This window comes from Pan paniscus, chromosome 2, assembly GCF_029289425.2.
Source record: "Pan paniscus chromosome 2, NHGRI_mPanPan1-v2.0_pri, whole genome shotgun sequence".
NCBI classification, from domain to species: domain Eukaryota; kingdom Metazoa; phylum Chordata; class Mammalia; order Primates; family Hominidae; genus Pan; species Pan paniscus.
This window is the reverse complement of record NC_085926.1, coordinates 52,388,067-52,405,521: the sequence shown is the minus strand read 5'-3', so window position 1 is coordinate 52,405,521 and position 17,455 is coordinate 52,388,067. Positions and strand designations below refer to the sequence as shown.

The 17,455-nt window shown below is 56.8% G+C and overlaps 2 protein-coding genes across 6 annotated transcripts in view; one reads left to right on the top strand and one right to left on the bottom strand.

Moving 5' to 3' along the window:
* The first annotated feature begins 2 nt into the window (after positions 1 to 2).
* BAP1 (BRCA1 associated protein 1) lies at positions 3 to 9,222 on the top strand. 5 transcript variants are annotated; one of them, XM_003818761.6, is made up of 17 exons: positions 3 to 465; positions 564 to 593; positions 699 to 753; positions 1,701 to 1,833; positions 2,230 to 2,349; positions 2,847 to 2,908; positions 2,991 to 3,133; positions 3,400 to 3,478; positions 3,931 to 4,054; positions 4,395 to 4,542; positions 4,997 to 5,181; positions 5,705 to 5,838; positions 6,397 to 6,875; positions 6,993 to 7,153; positions 7,420 to 7,512; positions 7,617 to 7,689; positions 7,870 to 9,222. In XM_003818761.6, the coding sequence occupies exons 1-17, from the start codon at positions 429 to 431 to the stop codon at positions 8,001 to 8,003; spliced, it is 2,190 nt and encodes a 729-aa protein (XP_003818809.1). In that variant the 5' UTR covers positions 3 to 428; the 3' UTR covers positions 8,004 to 9,222. The 5 variants fall into 5 exon arrangements, with proteins under 5 accessions (XP_003818809.1, XP_014199720.1, XP_063458474.1 ...); XM_014344234.4 differs by having other exon boundaries at positions 7,351 to 7,512; XM_063602404.1 differs by having other exon boundaries at positions 193 to 465; positions 3,985 to 4,054; positions 7,351 to 7,512.
* A 541-nt stretch (positions 9,223 to 9,763) lies between these two features.
* The window catches only part of DNAH1 (dynein axonemal heavy chain 1), a 109,314-nt gene continuing 101,622 nt past the window's right edge, over positions 9,764 to 17,455 (bottom strand). The window contains exons 68-81 of the mRNA XM_055110010.1: positions 17,238 to 17,433; positions 16,778 to 16,929; positions 15,600 to 15,796; positions 15,201 to 15,345; positions 14,792 to 14,950; positions 14,580 to 14,711; positions 13,718 to 13,888; positions 13,459 to 13,638; positions 13,212 to 13,388; positions 12,379 to 12,549; positions 12,094 to 12,224; positions 11,055 to 11,406; positions 10,477 to 10,711; positions 9,764 to 9,931 (exon numbers count right to left, since the gene is read on the bottom strand). Coding sequence (XP_054965985.1) covers positions 9,810 to 9,931; positions 10,477 to 10,711; positions 11,055 to 11,406; positions 12,094 to 12,224; positions 12,379 to 12,549; positions 13,212 to 13,388; positions 13,459 to 13,638; positions 13,718 to 13,888; positions 14,580 to 14,711; positions 14,792 to 14,950; positions 15,201 to 15,345; positions 15,600 to 15,796; positions 16,778 to 16,929; positions 17,238 to 17,433 — 2,520 coding nt within the window. The 3' untranslated portion in view covers positions 9,764 to 9,809. The remainder of the gene's footprint in view (positions 9,932 to 10,476; positions 10,712 to 11,054; positions 11,407 to 12,093; positions 12,225 to 12,378; positions 12,550 to 13,211; positions 13,389 to 13,458; positions 13,639 to 13,717; positions 13,889 to 14,579; positions 14,712 to 14,791; positions 14,951 to 15,200; positions 15,346 to 15,599; positions 15,797 to 16,777; positions 16,930 to 17,237; positions 17,434 to 17,455) is intronic.

Below are 17,455 nucleotides of genomic sequence, written 5' to 3'. Positions count from 1 at the left end.
CCTCAGCGCTCAGCATCGCCCGGACCCCCTCTTCCCTTCGCCCGCCTCGTCCCGCCCCTCCCCTTCGCCCCCGTCCCGCCCCGCCCCTCCCCTCCCCTTCGCCCCCGTCCCGCCCCGCCCCTCCCCTTCGCCCCCGCCCCTCCCCTTCGCCCCCGTCCCTCCCCTTCGCCCCCGTCCCTCCGCGCGTGCGCGTTCGCCTTCGAGCGCATGCCCGCATCTGCTGTCCGACAGGCGGAAGACGAGCCCAGAGGCGGAGCAGGGCCGTCGCGCCTTGGTGACGTCTGCCGCCGGCGCGGGCGGGTGACGCGACTGGGCCCGTTGTCTGTGTGTGGGACTGAGGGGCCCCGGGGGCGGTGGGGGCTCCCGGTGGGGGCAGCGGTGGGGCTGGAGGGCCTGGACATGGCGCTGAGGGGCCGCCCCGCGGGAAGATGAATAAGGGCTGGCTGGAGCTGGAGAGCGACCCAGGTGAGGAGGGGACCGGGAGGGCCAGGGGCTGGGGAGGCCGGATGGGCCCGGGACGCGCCTGCCTGACCATCACCCCCTCCTCTTGTCGCCCCACCCAGGCCTCTTCACCCTGCTCGTGGAAGATTTCGGTAAGAGCCTTTTCTCCCTGCCGGACCGGGGCTGTGGCGGCCCACCCCTGCGCCCTCACTCATCAGGGGCTGTCCTTCCCTACTGCTTTCCTTTCCTCATCGCAGGTGTCAAAGGGGTGCAAGTGGAGGAGATCTACGACCTTCAGAGCAAATGTCAGGGGTGAGTGGCTGTACACCAGGGCTGCCCCTTACACCCAGAGTGCTGGGGAAGGTCCCAGAGAACAGGGCCCCTTAGGGAAGACAGTGCCAGGAACCCTACGTTGTAAAATCTCACAGAAAGAAGCAGCCTTGCTCTCTGAGTGCCCGCTCCTGATCAAACTGATACTTTCTTTTCTCCCAAACTTTCCTTAGCGCTTCCCTTTTTGTAGCAGCCCCCTCCCCACCCCTAAGCATCCTTTGGTTCAGCTGCTTTCCTGGCCTTGCAGCGGGAAGACCCTGGTCACACAATGCCTTTTGTGCAGTTGTGTAATGTATTAACTTTAGTGTGCCCATGTGTGCTTGGCTTTAATCCTGACACAAAGTCATCCTGTATTGATTGGTTGGGGTGACAAGGCCCCTCCTGGGTGCCCACACTTAGAGTCTTTTCCCAGTGGTCCTGCAGAATAGATGTGTAAGAGAGTAGCAACAGTAGCAACCGTGACTGAACCAAGAAGTCTACTTTAATTTCCTGGAACAAAAGAGACTGGTGTGGGTGTTCATTTGCTTTCCTGACTGCATTGGGGCCCACAAGTGAGAAGGAGTGCCTCAGTTCCTCATCAGAGTTTTTGTTCTTGTCTTACTTTGTGTTCCTACCCTGTCCCATCCTTGGCCCTCAGTTCCAGCTTTTCTTCTCTTACCCAGAACCGTAGACTTCATAAGGAGACTGGGTGGACTCCTGGAGCATCACAGTCAGAGGCTTATGCTTTGCTTTGCCTGTGGCAGGCCTTTGGTGTGTGAGGGCACAAGGCCACTTCAGACACAGTGTTGGGAAGAAGCCAGGGGAGAGGGGGGATCACAGCAAGGACACCTGAGTGATGACGCAGTGCAAAGGATTAATGGGAGAAAGAAGGGAATGCTGATTGTCTTCTCCCCTTTGGCTGATTTGGCTCTGCCCCTTACTTCCCCCAGCCCTGTATATGGATTTATCTTCCTGTTCAAATGGATCGAAGAGCGCCGGTCCCGGCGAAAGGTCTCTACCTTGGTGGATGATACGTCCGTGATTGATGATGATATTGTGAATAACATGTTCTTTGCCCACCAGGTCTGCTGGACTCTGTGCTTTGTTTGGAGGGTGGGATGCTGCCATGTTTTTGCTTGGGAAGTGGAAATGGAGGAAGACAGGAGGAGGAGATAGGCAGATTCTAGGGGTGGTAGCTACAGAAATCCTCTGGCAGAAGGAACTGAACTCTTAATTCATTAAAGGGAACAGCTTTAGAGCAGGAGGGTGTCTGAGTCCACTCTCTGTGTCCTCAGATATCCAGTGGGTATTTGGTAGGTGCTTGTTAAATGAATAAACATTAGGCAAAGATGAAAGGAGCTGAGAAGGGGAGTTGTCCAGATATGACTGACCTGCTCTGGATCCCCATTCTTGATGTATATGGGCTTGGGGCTTGCAGTGAGGGGTGCTGTGTATGGGTGACTATTCTTGGTTTCACAGCTGATACCCAACTCTTGTGCAACTCATGCCTTGCTGAGCGTGCTCCTGAACTGCAGCAACGTGGACCTGGGACCCACCCTGAGTCGCATGAAGGACTTCACCAAGGGTTTCAGCCCTGAGGTAGGCTGCAGTGCCTTCATCCTGGCTCACAGCCAACTGGGCAGATCTGACCCTGAGGGCCACTGGGAATGCTACCACATGATATTGGGTACTATTAGGCTGTTTCTTTTTCAAATGATTGTTTATGTTACATTTGACTCTTAAATAAATTGTGTAAGGCCATTGTTTTTAGATGCAGTTGCGGGGAAAGGACACAGGCCTAGGAAGGGAGGAGAGTTTCCTTAAGTCACACCATGTCAGAACCTTCTCTGTCAGGACTTTTCCTCTCAGGCCATGTTGCTTCCTAGTGTCCACTAATTACCATGCAAGGCCAGCACAGTCCATCTCTTTGGGGCTCCAGAGCTCTTTTCTGCCCCCACCAGCCTTTTAAGAAAGTTCGTCTGTGTTCCTTCCGATTCCTGGAATGCCTCCAGGCTGCTCTCTGAAGCTTTGCCTTCCACCCATAGTCCTACCTGAGGAGAAATTATTCTGATACGGCCTTATTTTCTTCCCCGTAGAGCAAAGGATATGCGATTGGCAATGCCCCGGAGTTGGCCAAGGCCCATAATAGCCATGCCAGGTGTGTGGGAGCTGTGGGAGCTGATGTGGGGTGTGAGTAGGGGGAGTATCATTTTTTGGGCCCTGACTCTGTTTTTCCCCAGGCCCGAGCCACGCCACCTCCCTGAGAAGCAGAATGGCCTTAGTGCAGTGCGGACCATGGAGGCGTTCCACTTTGTCAGCTATGTGCCTATCACAGGCCGGCTCTTTGAGCTGGATGGGCTGAAGGTCTACCCCATTGACCATGGTAGGCACCATGAGCTGGAGGCCTGTTGGGTGTCTCTGCCTACCTCCTAGGGAGCTGGGGCTCAGGGCCCTCTGGTATGTGGGACCCAGTGGCAGGGGTTGTCGGTACCGACACCCGGCTCTGGCTGGGGTTTCACCCTACACCATATTGCCCGACCAGCTCCTGATTCCCTGGCTCAACTGCTCTTCTCTGTCTTCCTTCCCACTCCTGGCCTGCCCAAACTCAGGGTTTCCTTCTCGCTGATTCCTTGTCTTGGTCTCCACTAGGGCCCTGGGGGGAGGACGAGGAGTGGACAGACAAGGCCCGGCGGGTCATCATGGAGCGTATCGGCCTCGCCACTGCAGGGTAAGGGCCCTGTGCCTGCCCTGTTCTACTCTCTGGAGCTGTACCTACTTTGGGAGGGACAGAGAGTATCCAGGTGATTTGTAAATTGCAAGGCCATATGGTGAATCTGGCAAGATCAGGCTTAGATCATGGGCTCTCAACTTGTTGTCTTATTTCCTGCCTGGGCTGCCTGTGGCCTGCTCCTGGGTGGGCTGGGGGAGGGGCAGGCCTCAGTGGAGCCTTAGGCAGCCCAGGTCTGCTGGTTCACTTCCAGATAGGCCCCTCATACAGCTTGTTGGAAGGTACCAGCTCAGGTGCCTGGCATGTATGGCTAGTCGCTGCCTGCCTGTTGGGGTGGGGCCTATACTTACAGCTGCAGGTGTGACTGCAGGGAGCCCTGCCAGGATATCTGCCTCAACCTGATGGCGGGGCCGGGGCGGGAGCTGCTCTCACGGCTGCGGCTGTGACTGCAGGGAGCCCTACCACGACATCCGCTTCAACCTGATGGCAGTGGTGCCCGACCGCAGGATCAAGTATGAGGCCAGGCTGCATGTGCTGAAGGTGAACCGTCAGACAGTACTAGAGGCTCTGCAGCAGGTAGGTGCCCTTTCTTCCTGGCCTCTGCCCAGCCCAACCCTCCCTGCATTCCTCCTCCCTTCCCCCACAGCATTTGTCTCTGATTCGTGAACATACTCTCTTGTAGATCTGGGCTTCAGCTAACCACGTCTTTTCTTTGCCCCCATTGTGGGAAAGGTGGGACTTGGAGTGGGGAGGGAGAATAGCTTCTAAAAGGAAGTTTGGGTTTGGGTGTTTTATTTCCCTGTGAGTGAATGCGTAGAGCCAAGGCCATTATTCCTTTAGGTCCTCAGCCCTTAGCTATTTAAGGTAGAAGCCCGGGTCTACCCTTTCTCCTCTGAGCCCTGGATTCTGTTGTTAGCTGATAAGAGTAACACAGCCAGAGCTGATTCAGACCCACAAGTCTCAAGAGTCACAGCTGCCTGAGGAGTCCAAGTCAGCCAGCAACAAGTCCCCGCTGGTGCTGGAAGCAAACAGGGCCCCTGCAGCCTCTGAGGGCAACCACACAGGTACTGGGGGGTTTGGGACCTCTTGTGGACCTCAGAGCCACCCCCTAATGTCTGACATGGGAGGCCTAAGCAGGGAAAGTCTTTTTCTGGGGATGTCCTTGGGCAGTGTTCTTCCCCCGTCAGAAGGTAGAGGGAGAGCAGTCCTTCCCTAAAGAAAGGCACCTGTAAAGGGCCGCTGTTACCACAGGCCCCTGGGCCCTTCTCTGTAATGTACACTCCCTTTCTTGTTTTCTCTAGAGGTGTTTTTTTTTTTTTTTTTCCTGCTTCTTTTTTCCCATCTCATTCTTTGCCCTGTCTCATTGCGGGATCATGACTTAGAGCTTGCTGACTCCCATTGCACCAGCTGGCTGGGCTGTTCTTCTCTGGGAAGTGCTGGTTCACAGGGCCGGGGAGACTGTGAGCTTTTCTTGGAGATCCTACTGGAGGTCCTGCCTGTGTTCTTGCCCTGTCTCAGATGGTGCAGAGGAGGCGGCTGGTTCATGCGCACAAGCCCCATCCCACAGCCCTCCCAACAAACCCAAGCTGGTGGTGAAGCCTCCAGGCAGCAGCCTCAATGGGGTTCCCCCCAACCCCACTCCCATTGTCCAGCGGCTGCCGGCCTTTCTAGACAATCACAATTATGCCAAGTCCCCCATGCAGGTAAGCTGGGAGCACCCTTGCAGGATTCTCTACTTGATTCTCTTGAGAGACTGCAACAGGCAATTTTCCCATGTGGTTCCTTGGTGTTCATCCTTGGCATGGCTGGGTCAAGCTGCCTGGGCCTGGGTTGCTAGGTTCCTCTGCCTGATACGAAAAGGCCCCCACAACAGCAGGAGCTTAGGGAGGCAGGGAGAGCTCCTTTGCATTTAATCTAGTTACGTGGCTGTGGGATTAAATGTTTAGGTCACGCTCCTTGGTACAACTTTATGGGTTGGGTTTTACTGGCAAAATAAAGGCATGTGTTTCAGGGCACTCTGTTTCTCTTAAAACCCCTCCGTGGGGTTCTATCCAGTGTAAGTGGGTGGCAGCCTCCCCACAAGCCAAGGACAGGCCATGGAACAGCTGGAGGGGTTCTGCTGACTCAGTCTGGAAAACCATGTTGGCTTTCTCTCTGGCTGTGAGTGTCTAGGCTCAGCCTGGGCCGAGCAGCACTTGTTTGTAACTGCCCTGGTCTTTGTCCCAGGAGGAAGAAGACCTGGCGGCAGGTGTGGGCCGCAGCCGAGTTCCAGTCCGCCCACCCCAGCAGTACTCAGATGACGAGGATGACTATGAGGATGACGAGGAGGATGACGTGCAGAACACCAACTCTGCCCTTAGGTCAGCCCAGCTTTCTAAGGCTACCAGGTTCTAGGTGCTTCAGATCCCATCCTGAATATCTCAGTCTGTGTCTGAGAATGCCCTGCAGCAGATAATGTTGAGCACCTGCGGAGTTTGGGGCCCTGGGGGAGGCTGGCATGATGGGGCTGACCCCAGGTCCCCAGGAAGTTTTTGGTGGGCTGGGGGGTAAGGCTGAGCACATAAGCTTATATCATGTCCTATTGGAAGTGGCCTTTTAGCCAGGCCTTGAAGGATTGGTTGGGGCAGGGATGGAGGAGATGTGGGTGGTGGGGAGGCAGCTTTGCTGGAACACAGGGCATTGGCAAAAGGCCAGGAGTGGGATGGCTGGAATAGAGGAAGTGTCTTTTGAGGACACTTGGCTGCAGCTGTCAGAACTTGATGCCAGGCTTAGCATGGCTAGTTCAAGTTGCTTGGACCAAGTATAAGGAGTTTTAGGGTCAGCCCCTGGAGGTCGGGATGTATTTAAGCCATTCTGGGTACTGCTGGGTATGGTCACCTGGCCCATTCCCTTGCTTCACATCTTCTCGGGCCCCACAGGTATAAGGGGAAGGGAACAGGGAAGCCAGGGGCATTGAGCGGTTCTGCTGATGGGCAACTGTCAGTGCTGCAGCCCAACACCATCAACGTCTTGGCTGAGAAGCTCAAAGAGTCCCAGAAGGACCTCTCAATTCCTCTGTCCATCAAGACTAGCAGCGGGGCTGGGAGTCCGGCTGTGGCAGTGCCCACACACTCGCAGCCCTCACCCACCCCCAGCAATGAGAGTACAGACACGGCCTCTGAGATCGGCAGTGCTTTCAACTCGCCACTGCGCTCGCCTATCCGCTCAGCCAACCCGACGCGGCCCTCCAGCCCTGTTACCTCCCACATCTCCAAGGTGCTTTTTGGAGAGGATGACAGCCTGCTGCGTGTTGACTGCATACGCTACAACCGTGCTGTCCGTGATCTGGGTCCTGTCATCAGCACAGGCCTGCTGCACCTGGCTGAGGATGGGGTGCTGAGTCCCCTGGCGCTGACAGGTGGGCCTTGGACTGGCTCACTGGCCACTTGGTGCACCCAGGAGGGAGGAGGGAAGTGGCCAAGTGACCACAAAGTGTCCTGCACTCTGATGATTTTCTTGTGACCTCTCTTCCCAGAGGGTGGGAAGGGTTCCTCGCCCTCTATCAGACCAATCCAAGGCAGCCAGGGTTCCAGCAGCCCAGTGGAGAAGGAGGTCGTGGAAGCCACGGACAGCAGAGAGAAGACGGGGATGGTGAGGCCTGGCGAGCCCTTGAGTGGGGAGAAATACTCACCCAAGGTGAGCCTCCGTTGTGGTTTTCTCCTTTAATCCTGGCAGAGGGTAAGGCCTGAGCTCCTCCTGCCCAGGTGCCAAGTTCTTGATTGGAACTTTGGTGTGAAGATTGGTGGCTGGAGCCATGTGCCAGAAGACTTTCTGGGTTGGGTGGTGGCAGGGGCCTTGATAGGCATGGACTCGCTGCTCATCCTTGCCTCTAGCTGCCTATTGCTCATGGGGCTTTGTTGCTGGCCCGCCCCCATCAGAGGTGCAATGCTGGGTTTTGGCAGGAGCTGCTGGCACTGCTGAAGTGTGTGGAGGCTGAGATTGCAAACTATGAGGCGTGCCTCAAGGAAGAAGTAGAGAAGAGGAAGAAGTTCAAGGTGGGTGATTTCTCCAGTTGCCTGATCTGGCCTCTCCCGAGGTCCACTGGTGGCTGCTCTGGCAAGATTGGCTCCAGTGCTCTCAGTCTTCTTCTCTCCTACAGATTGATGACCAGAGAAGGACCCACAACTACGATGAGTTCATCTGCACCTTTATCTCCATGCTGGCTCAGGAAGGTGAGGGGATGCGCTGCTATCTTAACTGGAATGCCCTGCTGAGGGTCGTGTCCTTCAGCTCTCCTCCCCTGGCCTCTCCTGAGGCTTGAGCAGACCTTGGGGCACAGGGAGGGCCATGAGAGCCTCAGCTCCTGGCCTGAGGCAGCCAGCACCTGCTCAAGGGTCTCTACCTCTTCGCAGGCATGCTGGCCAACCTAGTGGAGCAGAACATCTCCGTGCGGCGGCGCCAAGGGGTCAGCATCGGCCGGCTCCACAAGCAGCGGAAGCCTGACCGGCGGAAACGCTCTCGCCCCTACAAGGCCAAGCGCCAGTGAGGACTGCTGGCCCTGACTCTGCAGCCCACTCTTGCCGTGTGGCCCTCACCAGGGTCCTTCCCTGCCCCACTTCCCCTTTTCCCAGTATTACTGAATAGTCCCAGCCAGAGTCCAGGCCCTGGGAATGGGAGGAACCAGGCCACAATCCTTCCATCGTGCCCTGAGGCCTGACACGGCAGATCAGCCCCGTAGTGCTCAGGAGGCAGCATCTGGAGTTGGGGCACAGCAAGGTACTGCAGCTTCCTCCACAGCCGGCTGTGGAGCAGCAGGACCTGGCTCTTCTGCCTGGGCAGCAGAATATATATTTTACCTATCAGAGACATCTATTTTTCTGGGCTCCAACCCAGCATGCCACCATGTTGACATAAGTTCCTACCTGACTATGCTTTCTCTCCTAGGAGCTGTCCTGGTGGGCCCAGGTCCTTGTATCATGCCATGGTCCCAACTACAGGGTCCTAGCTGGGGGCCTGGGTGGGCCCTGGGCTCTGGGCCCTGCTGCTCTAGCCCCAGCCACCAGCCTGTCTCTGTTGTAAGGAAGCCAGGCCTTCTCTCTTCATTCCTCTTAGGAGAGTGCCAAACTCAGGGACCCAGCATTGGGCTGGGTTGGGAGTAGGGTGTCCCAGTGGGGTTGGGGTGAGCAGGCTGCTGGGATCCCATGGCCTGAGCAGAGCATGTGGGAACTGTTCAGTGGCCTGTGAACTGTCTTCCTTGTTCTAGCCAGGCTGTTCAAGACTGCTCTCCATAGCAAGGTTCTAGGGCTCTTCGCCTTCAGTGTTGTGGCCCTAGCTATGGGCCTAAATTGGGCTCTAGGTCTCTGTCCCTGGCGCTTGAGGCTCAGAAGAGCCTCTGTCCAGCCCCTCAGTATTACCATGTCTCCCTCTCAGGGGTAGCAGAGACAGGGTTGCTTATAGGAAGCTGGCACCACTCAGCTCTTCCTGCTACTCCAGTTTCCTCAGCCTCTGCAAGGCACTCAGGGTGGGGGACAGCAGGATCAAGACAACCCGTTGGAGCCCAGGCCCCAACACAGCCCCATGGCCTCTGCCAGATGGCTTTGAAAAAGGTGATCCAAGCAGGCCCCTTTATCTGTACATAGTGACTGAGTGGGGGGTGCTGGCAAGTGTGGTAGCTGCCTCTGGGCTGAGCACAGCTTGACCCCTCTAGCCCCTGTAAATACTGGATCAATGAATGAATAAAACTCTCCTAAGAATCTCCTGAGAAATGAACCCTCCTGTGGTTGCTGGCCTGAGATATGGAGGCTGGGCTAGACGTGTGTGGTGGGAGGGAGGGCCTTACTAGACCTCGTGGGCCTAGGGCCCTGGGACCAGAAAGGTAAGAAGTATATGATCCTTGAGTGTCCAGCTGTCTTAGGCCAGAGATCCTTGGAATCCTAGGCCTGGGATTTAGGACCTGAGCTGAGGAGGGGCTTCAGGTGGACTGTAGACAGGGTGCACTTTCTGGGGAGAGGGCCATGGCTTTCACCAAATCTGTGGCTTTGCAGCCTGGAGAGGTGCTGGGACTGTGGGTCAAAGAGGCGGGGCTGCCTCTAATCTAATCTCGCCTGGTGTGTTCTCCCTGGGAGGGTGCTGGGCATCTCTTCCTTGTTGCGTTTGGACAGGTAAAGCAGGTCAAAGCTGCCGCCTCTGTCCCACTCTCCTCTGCCGACTGCATCGTCTGCTGAGGCTGCTGCAGCCCCTCACCAGCCCCCTGGCAGTGAGTCCTGCAGAGGGGTCCTCATGCAAGCAGCTAAGGCACAGCTGGACTGCTTAGAAAATTCAACTTTAATGGCCCCAGCCCTTCTGTCTGAGTCTAGTAGTCCAGGGCACAGATGAGGGCCACACCACGCTTTATCCAGTGTCGCTGGGGCTGATGGGTGGGGATCTCCACAGCAATGATATAGTTGGTAGAGTGTCCTGTGGTTGATAGTGTTCCTGGAATGGGCAAGGAGGGGGACGGGTTAGGTCATGCCCTATTACTACTAGCAGGGATAGCGTAGGGGCAGGGCAGTGGGCAGACTAAGCTGAGGACAGGGAGGGGGCCCTGACCCAAGAGGAAGCCTACCTGGTGAGGGGGTCTGGCCAGGGTTCAAGCCTGCCCAGGGTTACTGTATTGGGGACTGAAGATAAGGATGGCAGAGTTGATGCCACTTTTCATTCTCTGATGGACCTAGTCCAGACAAGTTCCTGCCCTGGGCCTCAGTTACCCCTCTGAACTCCCAATGACAGGCTGGGGCTTGTAGGCTCTTGGGGCCCAAGGTGGGCCTGCTGAGGGAGGCATGCAAGATAGGAGTTCAGGGGTGCTCCCCACAGCCAGATGGCAGGCCTTGGGCATTAACCTGCCTGCTGCTTGCTGGCCTGGCCCAAATCTCTGTTGTCCTTCCTTGTTCAGCTAACCTGGATAAGTGACTGGCTTGGGCTGGGCTGGGTTAGTCCTGGGTCCCCGCCCATAGTGTAGGCTCCCGTCCCAGGCCTCATACCAGCACGAGTCAGTGTCTTGTAGATGGGGCACAGGTAAAAGTCCTGGTCCTGGGCCTTGCGGTTGGGTGTTGGCAAGACCCAGATAACGGCCATCTCTGTGTACAGCTCCTTGGGCTGAGATTCAGCCAGCTGGAAGGCCTCTGGATCCCAGCGGGCACCTTCCAGGAATAATCCATGGATATAGCACCCTACTTGGGGTCTTTGTGTTAACTCTGATGGTGCCTCAAACATCACCTGTGGGTAGACACAGACACACCCCACACACATAACAATACCCAGAATCTGGGTTAGGAGGCACAAAACTCCCTTCTGAGAGAGCTGCCTAATGCTGCCTGCCTGCCCATCATCATGTACCTAACACTTTAGCCCATGGCCTGTGGTCTGTGCCCTGCCCCTGTGGATTTCTGATGGACCCAGCCCAGACCCGTTCCTGGGACTCATGGCCTCTTCTGGCTTGGATCTTTCCATGCCCTGGCTTAGGGGTCCCCCAACTGCCAACCAACCGTGGCCTCAGAGCCTCTCCTCCCTGGGCTGTACCCTAGCCTGTCACCTGACCTGGCCCTGGCTGTGCCCAGACCTTGAAATCAAAGGAGATGGTGTCAATGGAGATGACAAATTTGCGGGCAAAATTCTGCAGAGTGCCTGTTAAGAAAGCCTGGGGGAAGAAGAAGCCACTGATCCAGAAGACAGCTGGGATGCCATCTTGGATCCAGGCCTGCAGAAAGTCCAGGCGTTGCAGCAGGTCCATGACCCATGATGACAGAGGCTTGAGCGATGGGTAGGCCTTGGCACTCCAGAGCTCAGGCACAGTATTGTTGTACAGGCTGGCAGCCATTAGCTCCAGCTGAGAGGACATCACTACCAGCCCCTTGAGTGCCTTGAGTAGGTCTTGCAGTGTCTGTGTGATCACCTGCAGCAGCCGATTGTACCTGTGAGGCCAGTGGCAAGAGAATAGGTAGTGGGCTGGGGTCACGTGGCAGTAGCTATGCTCCGCAGCTCAAGGCCACAGAGTGAAAAACAATGGCAAAACATAGAGGCTAAGAGCAGAGAGCTGGGTCAGGTGGCCTGGGTACAAATCCCAGCTCTGGCCCTTAGCAAATGTGTGAAGTTGGACTTGGATAGCTTACGGAACATTTTGGGGTCACAGTTTACTCGTCTACAAGATGTGAATAATAAAAATATGGCTGAGTTGGCCAGGTGCGGTGGCTCATGCCTGTAATCCCAGCACTTTGGGAGGCCGAGGCAGGCGGATCATGAGGTCAGGAGATCGAGACCATCCTGGCCAACATGGTGAAACCCCGTCTCTATTAAAAATACAAAAATTAGCTGGGCGCGCTAATTAGGTGGTGTGCGCCTATAGTCCCAGCTATTCAGGAAGCTGAGGCAGGAGAATCGCTTGAACCTGGGAGGTGGAGGTTGCAGTGAGCTGAGATCACACCGCTGCACTCCAGCATGGCAACAGAGAGAGACTCCGTGTCAACAACAACAACAAAAAATAGCTGAGTTAGAGGATGTGTAGCACTTGGCATGGCACCTGGCCCATAGTAACCCCTATTGTCATTTCTCTACAGTCCAGTGGCCGCTGACTCGGGGCAGGGGTATGGCGGGGTGATTACCTAATGACCTCTTGTACTAGCACTGTGTTCATTGATTCCTCATACAGCACTGGGTACTTGGCCATCACCCATTGCAAGTTGATAGGCTCAGGCACCTTGAGCAGAATGTTTTGGGTGACGTCCTCCACTATCTGCAGGGGCAAAGGAACACTGGGGGGTCAAGGCTGGGCCCCCTTATCCCCTGTGGGATTCCACATGCACAGGGGTCCTTCCCACAGGGGAGTGGGCAGGATGGTGAAGCCCAGCCCGTCCAGCCCTTGGGCCCCTTACTCTGACACCACCCACCTCCTCCCGGCCCTGGCTGCCTGCAGAAGATGATTTGGGTTGCAGCTGGATGATGGTGCCCAGGAGGGCGAACGTCTCGTTCTGGGCAAAGGTGATGTTGGCATTGTCATGCAGGCCAAAGATCTCAGGCATATCATTGAGTGGGAGGCTCTTGATGTAGGAGAGGTAGCCCTAGGAGAGAGGAGGCCAACATGGAAGCCCCTGGCTTGCTCTGCCCCAGCCTTCAGAGTTACCCTCCAATGGAGCACATCCCCACTTGTCACATCCCCCACTTGTCACTCCTGCTCATAACCCTTATGCATGTCCCTGCTCTTGGGACTCCAGGCCTCTGAGGCACTGTGTGGTGTGGCCCTTGCTTCCCTCCCAGCCTCCTTGTTACTGCCATCCATTCCCTGCCCCTCTATTCAGTGGCCCAAATTTGTCAGGCTCCCTCCTGCCACAGGCCCTTTGCAATGATGACCCACACAACCCAGCCCTGGCTCATGGCTTCTCCTCACACATCTTAGGGGAAGCATCATTTCTGTGGCAGCCCTCCCTGACTGTGGAGTCTGGGCCTGGTTACTGCCTTGGAGGAGCTGCCCCAAGCCTTCACTGAGTAATTCCACCCAGGGAGTGGCTGACCAGGAGTTCACTCGCAGAGGCGAGCCCCAGCGGGCAGGGTCTGACTCCCTCGCCAAGGCTGTCTTTGTGGGATGGGATGGATTGACTGATGAAAAGACAGCTGATGGAGGGTGGGGGCTGCATCTCCTCCCACCCAGCACCAAGGTGCTCATGGTACCCCAGAACCCCAGGCTGGCAGGCCCCTCCTGTGCAGCCCTTTGGGCTGGACTCACGTGGAGGTCGTAGGTAGGCGGGATCTGGTGGTAGATGCCCGAGGCGCTGTAGCTGTGCTCAGGGGAGAGCACGTCAGGGTTGTAGAAGTCCTCCAGGATGTTCATGATGCAGCGCCGGTCCCAGTCATCAGTGACACGGCCCCCGTAATTGATCTCCCCTGCCGTGTACTTGAGGACCTATGGGGTGGGTGGGTGAGGGCTCCCCTAAGTGCCCAGTCCCCCAGGCCCCAGTCTGCCCCAGGCCCACCTTGTAGGGGATGTCATCATATTCGTCCAGGAACATCTTGAGCTGGCTGATGCAGATGCGCAGATCTCCATCCGTGAACTCATAGGGGATGTTGAAGCCCAGGGGCCCAAACTTACGGCGCTCCAGGGCGTTCCCATGGAACAAGCACAGAGATAGCAGCAGAGACTTGAACTCCATCACCTGGGGGAGGTGGGAGGCAGGGGAGGTGAGGAGCGGGGACAGGGGCAGGTAGGGTAGGCCTGCACCAAGTGTGCCTCACCTTGTGGCAGGAGTTGAGGAAGTCTTCACCAAGGCTACTATAGGACTTCAGCAGGTTGGCCTTGACACCGTGTGGCGGCTCAATGGTCATCTTGGAGCCGTTCTGCAGGATGGACACTGGGAACTTGTTGCTGGGCAGGCTGGTGAGCCAGAGGCGGAAGTCCCTGTGTACCTGGTGGCCATGGCTCCACGTGAGCATTGAGACCCATATCTGGTGGCCACCCTGACACCAGGCTCCCTCCTGCCCAGGGACCCTGAGGTGGGTCAGGCGAGGCTGCACAGACAACTGGTTAAGAATTGGGCTTTTGGCTGGGCGCAGTGGCTCACGTCTGTAATCCCAGCACTTTGGAAGGCCAAGGCAGGCGAATCACGAGGTCAGGAGTTTGAGAACAGCCTGGCCAACATGGTGAAATGCCATCTCCACTAAAAATACAAAAAATTAGCTGGGCATAGTGGCGGGTTACTACCAGCTACTCGGGAGGCTGAGGCAGAAGAATCGCTTGAACTCGGGAGGTGGAGGTTGCAGTGAACCGAGATTGCACCACTGCACCCCAGCCCCGGTGACAGAGTGAGACTCCGTCTGAAAAAAAAAAAAAAAAAAAAGGGCTTTGGCAAGTCCCAGGTCACGGTCTGTGCTGGGTGTCCCTGGACAAGTCACATCACCGCTTGTACAGGTAACTGGGGGTGGGGGTGGATTGAGAGGATTAATGATGTCGATGCGTGGCACATGTCAGTTGCTGAGCACTTGCCACATGCTGGAGGCTGGGCGGAGTGCTTTGCATGATTCTCTTATTTCTGCCTCATTAGTCCCCGATGGATGCAGAGGAGGCCCCACTGGGTCTGTGATGGGCAGGGCAACACACCTTGTCGGGGTTGATGTGCTCGATGAGGCGTTCTAGGGCTGGCATCCAGCTTGGTGCCAGGTGGCAGTTCTGGAAGAAGACCCATTTGCCCCTCTCTATGGAGCTGAGCATCATGGCTTCTGCCCGAGGGCCCTGCAGGGGCAAGAGCACTGAGCAGGGGGCCAGCTTGCCCACCCCCCAGCCCACTCCCTTCCTCCCTGCCTAGCCCTGACCTGCCCCTGGCCCAGGGAGATGGCAGAGAGCTTTTTGGAGAACTTCATTTCTTCCGCAAACTTGTAGAGGTCGGCAGCAGGGTCTGTGCCGGGTGACAGCACAAAGATGAGGGGTGTGGTGGAGTTGGAGTCTTTGAACACCACTGACAGATTGGCTGTCTGCAAGGGCAGGGGGAGATGCTGAGACCACCTGGGGCTGCAGAGAGATCGGGGCAAGGGAGGGGGATCTGGGGTTCTCAGAGTGGTCCCCAGTGGGCTTCCTGGTGGGGGCTGGAACCTCTCAGAGCCTTTAGGGAGCAAGCAGGGGTCCTGGCCTGGCCAAGTAGTCTATCCAGATGCAGCCAGGGCCCTGGGACCCAGGGTGGGGACAAGCTCAAGGTGCCAGTCCTGCCAGGGTTCCAGCACTTGCCTGGGGCTCAATGAAGCGTGGCTCCAGGTTGGTGGCCACAAAGTCCTGCATGGCGTTGGTAACCTTGTCCCCACGCAGGCAGCGGAGGACTAGCAGCTTCTGGAACTGGTCTAGGTACTGGTCCCAGATGCCAGGCAAAGGCTCCCTGCAACAGTGGCCCACACCTCCCTGAGAGCCAGCCTGTTGGAAGGAGGTTGGTGGCCCCAGGGATTCGGCCAGCCGGACAGCTGGGGAAGAGTGGGCTATCCCAGGGGTATGGCACTGGAGGCACAGAGGAGATGTGGCCACAGCCACAGGGCAACCCTGGGTGGCCCCTTAGAGAAGGCTCCCAGACAAGCCTTTCCTAGGGACTCATCCCCTCGATGGGCTCATCCTGCCATATTCTGGGGCCCAGCTAACCGGTGGGGCTCAAGGCTGTCGAAGATGACCCGGAATTCTGAGAGGTGCTTCACGAAGTCGGAAGAGAAGGAGGAAAAGGTTGGCAGGTTCGAGAGTGCTAGGATGTCTCGCCAAGCCCGGTCTGACAGCCAGTCCGGTGCCGGATTCTCAGTCATGATCGAGATGGAGCCCCCGGACAGGAGGTATCGCCACTCACTCTGGCAGGGGACAGGGGGAGGCTGATGCCCAGGCCCTGGCCAGCTCCTCCTGCTCTGGGCACCCCCACCCAGTAGTGCCTCTCCAACCACCCTCACCTGGAGAAACTGAGTCTCCCTTGGGGGTGGTAGTCAAACAGGTCTGGGTTAGTGTTCCCACCCTGCCTTTTCCTGGCTGTGTGCCCTTAGGGCAAGAGATGTGACTTCTCTGGGCCTCTGCCTCCTCATTTGGGAGTAGAAAGAATCAGAAGGCTGACTGCTTCCCAGGCCAGAGTCCTGTGCCAGGCACGCAGTTAGGGCTCTGACAGTGGTGGCTGTCACTCTCACTGTCTCGGCAGGGCTTTCCGCTGCACCACGAAATGCATAGGGCTTCATGAGAGTGTGAGTTCCTGGCCAAGCAGATGTGGGAGGCTCAGGACAGTCCGTCCCTGGGGACAGTCTTTGTGCTCACCAGCACACTCAAGGCTCGAGAAGGCCTGTGCTCACAACATTGGCCTTCTTGAACCTTGAGCCATTGGTTGGAGCACAATTAACCCAGGGTCTTCTGGCTGCTTTTATTTATTTATTTTGAGACAGAATATCGCTCTGTCTTCCAGGCTGGAGTGCAGTGGCACGATCTCAGCCCACTGCAACCTCCACCTTCTGGGTTCAAGCGATTCTCCTGCCTCAGCCTCCTGAGTAGCTGGGATTACAGGCGTGCACCACCACACCCAGCTAATTTTTGTATTTTTAGTAGAGACCAGGGTGGTCTTGAACTCCTGGCCTCAAGTGATCCATCTGCCTCGGCCTCCCAAAGTGCTGGGATTGCAGGCGTGAGTCACCGTGCCCGGCCCTGGCTGCTTTTAATCAAGGAATTGTGTTTCCTCTGCCACTTTGCTCTCGCGGTGCCTTCATGCCTGGCTTTCCCTTTCCTTCCACCCTGTTCTCAGGCCCTGCCACAGGGCCACCCCTCAGGCAGTCTGTCCTGGGTGTCTCTGCCAGCACCTGGTTGATTTTGCCCTCGTTCATCATGATGCGAACACACAGCAGGAAGGCAAACATCAGCTTGTGCTTCTCAAAGAGGCTGCGGCAGACGTTGCTGTAGAGGCTGTAGGTCAGGTAGCGGTTGATGTTGGAGATGCGCTTCTTCAGGTTGTCTGTGGAGTGGAGAAGTGATGGCAGCGCGGAGAGGTGAGAGGAAGGAAGAGCCCCGGGGTCCAGCCCAGCCTAGCCAGTCTCCCCAGCAGCCGTAGGGGCAGCCTGGGCCTCCTCTTGGGCACTTGGTGTTCCCAGTGAAGGGGCTCGGAGGAGGGTAGGCGTGCTGTGTGCATTCTTATGTATTGTGAGTCTAAGAGGAGAGTGTACGCCAGTGAACACAGTTGTGAGTTTGTGTGTGCCCCACAGTGGAAATGTGTCCACATGGGTCATATCTGTGCAGGGTAGGAGCCTGGCATGCCGGTGCTACCTGCTCTCTCTGAGTTGGCGATGCCCGAGAGGAAGATGTTGAGAAACCACTCGAGGGAGTACTGGTACATGGGGTCCACGTTGGCCAGGTCGGACACACAGAAGAAGAGGATCTGGGTGCGGACGGCCACGGGTATGTACTCCATGCGCGTCAGGTCGATGTCCTTCTCCGTCTGCTCTGCAATTCTGACTTTGGCCTGTGGGTGTAGTGGGTGGGGG

Coding starts and splice junctions, on each gene's coding strand:
- BAP1 (XM_014344234.4), top strand. CDS start 429: ATGAATAAGGGCTGGCTGGAGCTGGAGAGCGACCCAG. Junction 3,134..3,399: donor GGTCTACCCCATTGACCATG/GTAGGCACCATG, acceptor GGTCTCCACTAG/GGCCCTGGGGGGAGGACGAG. Junction 7,513..7,616: donor AGAAGAGGAAGAAGTTCAAG/GTGGGTGATTTC, acceptor TCTCTCCTACAG/ATTGATGACCAGAGAAGGAC.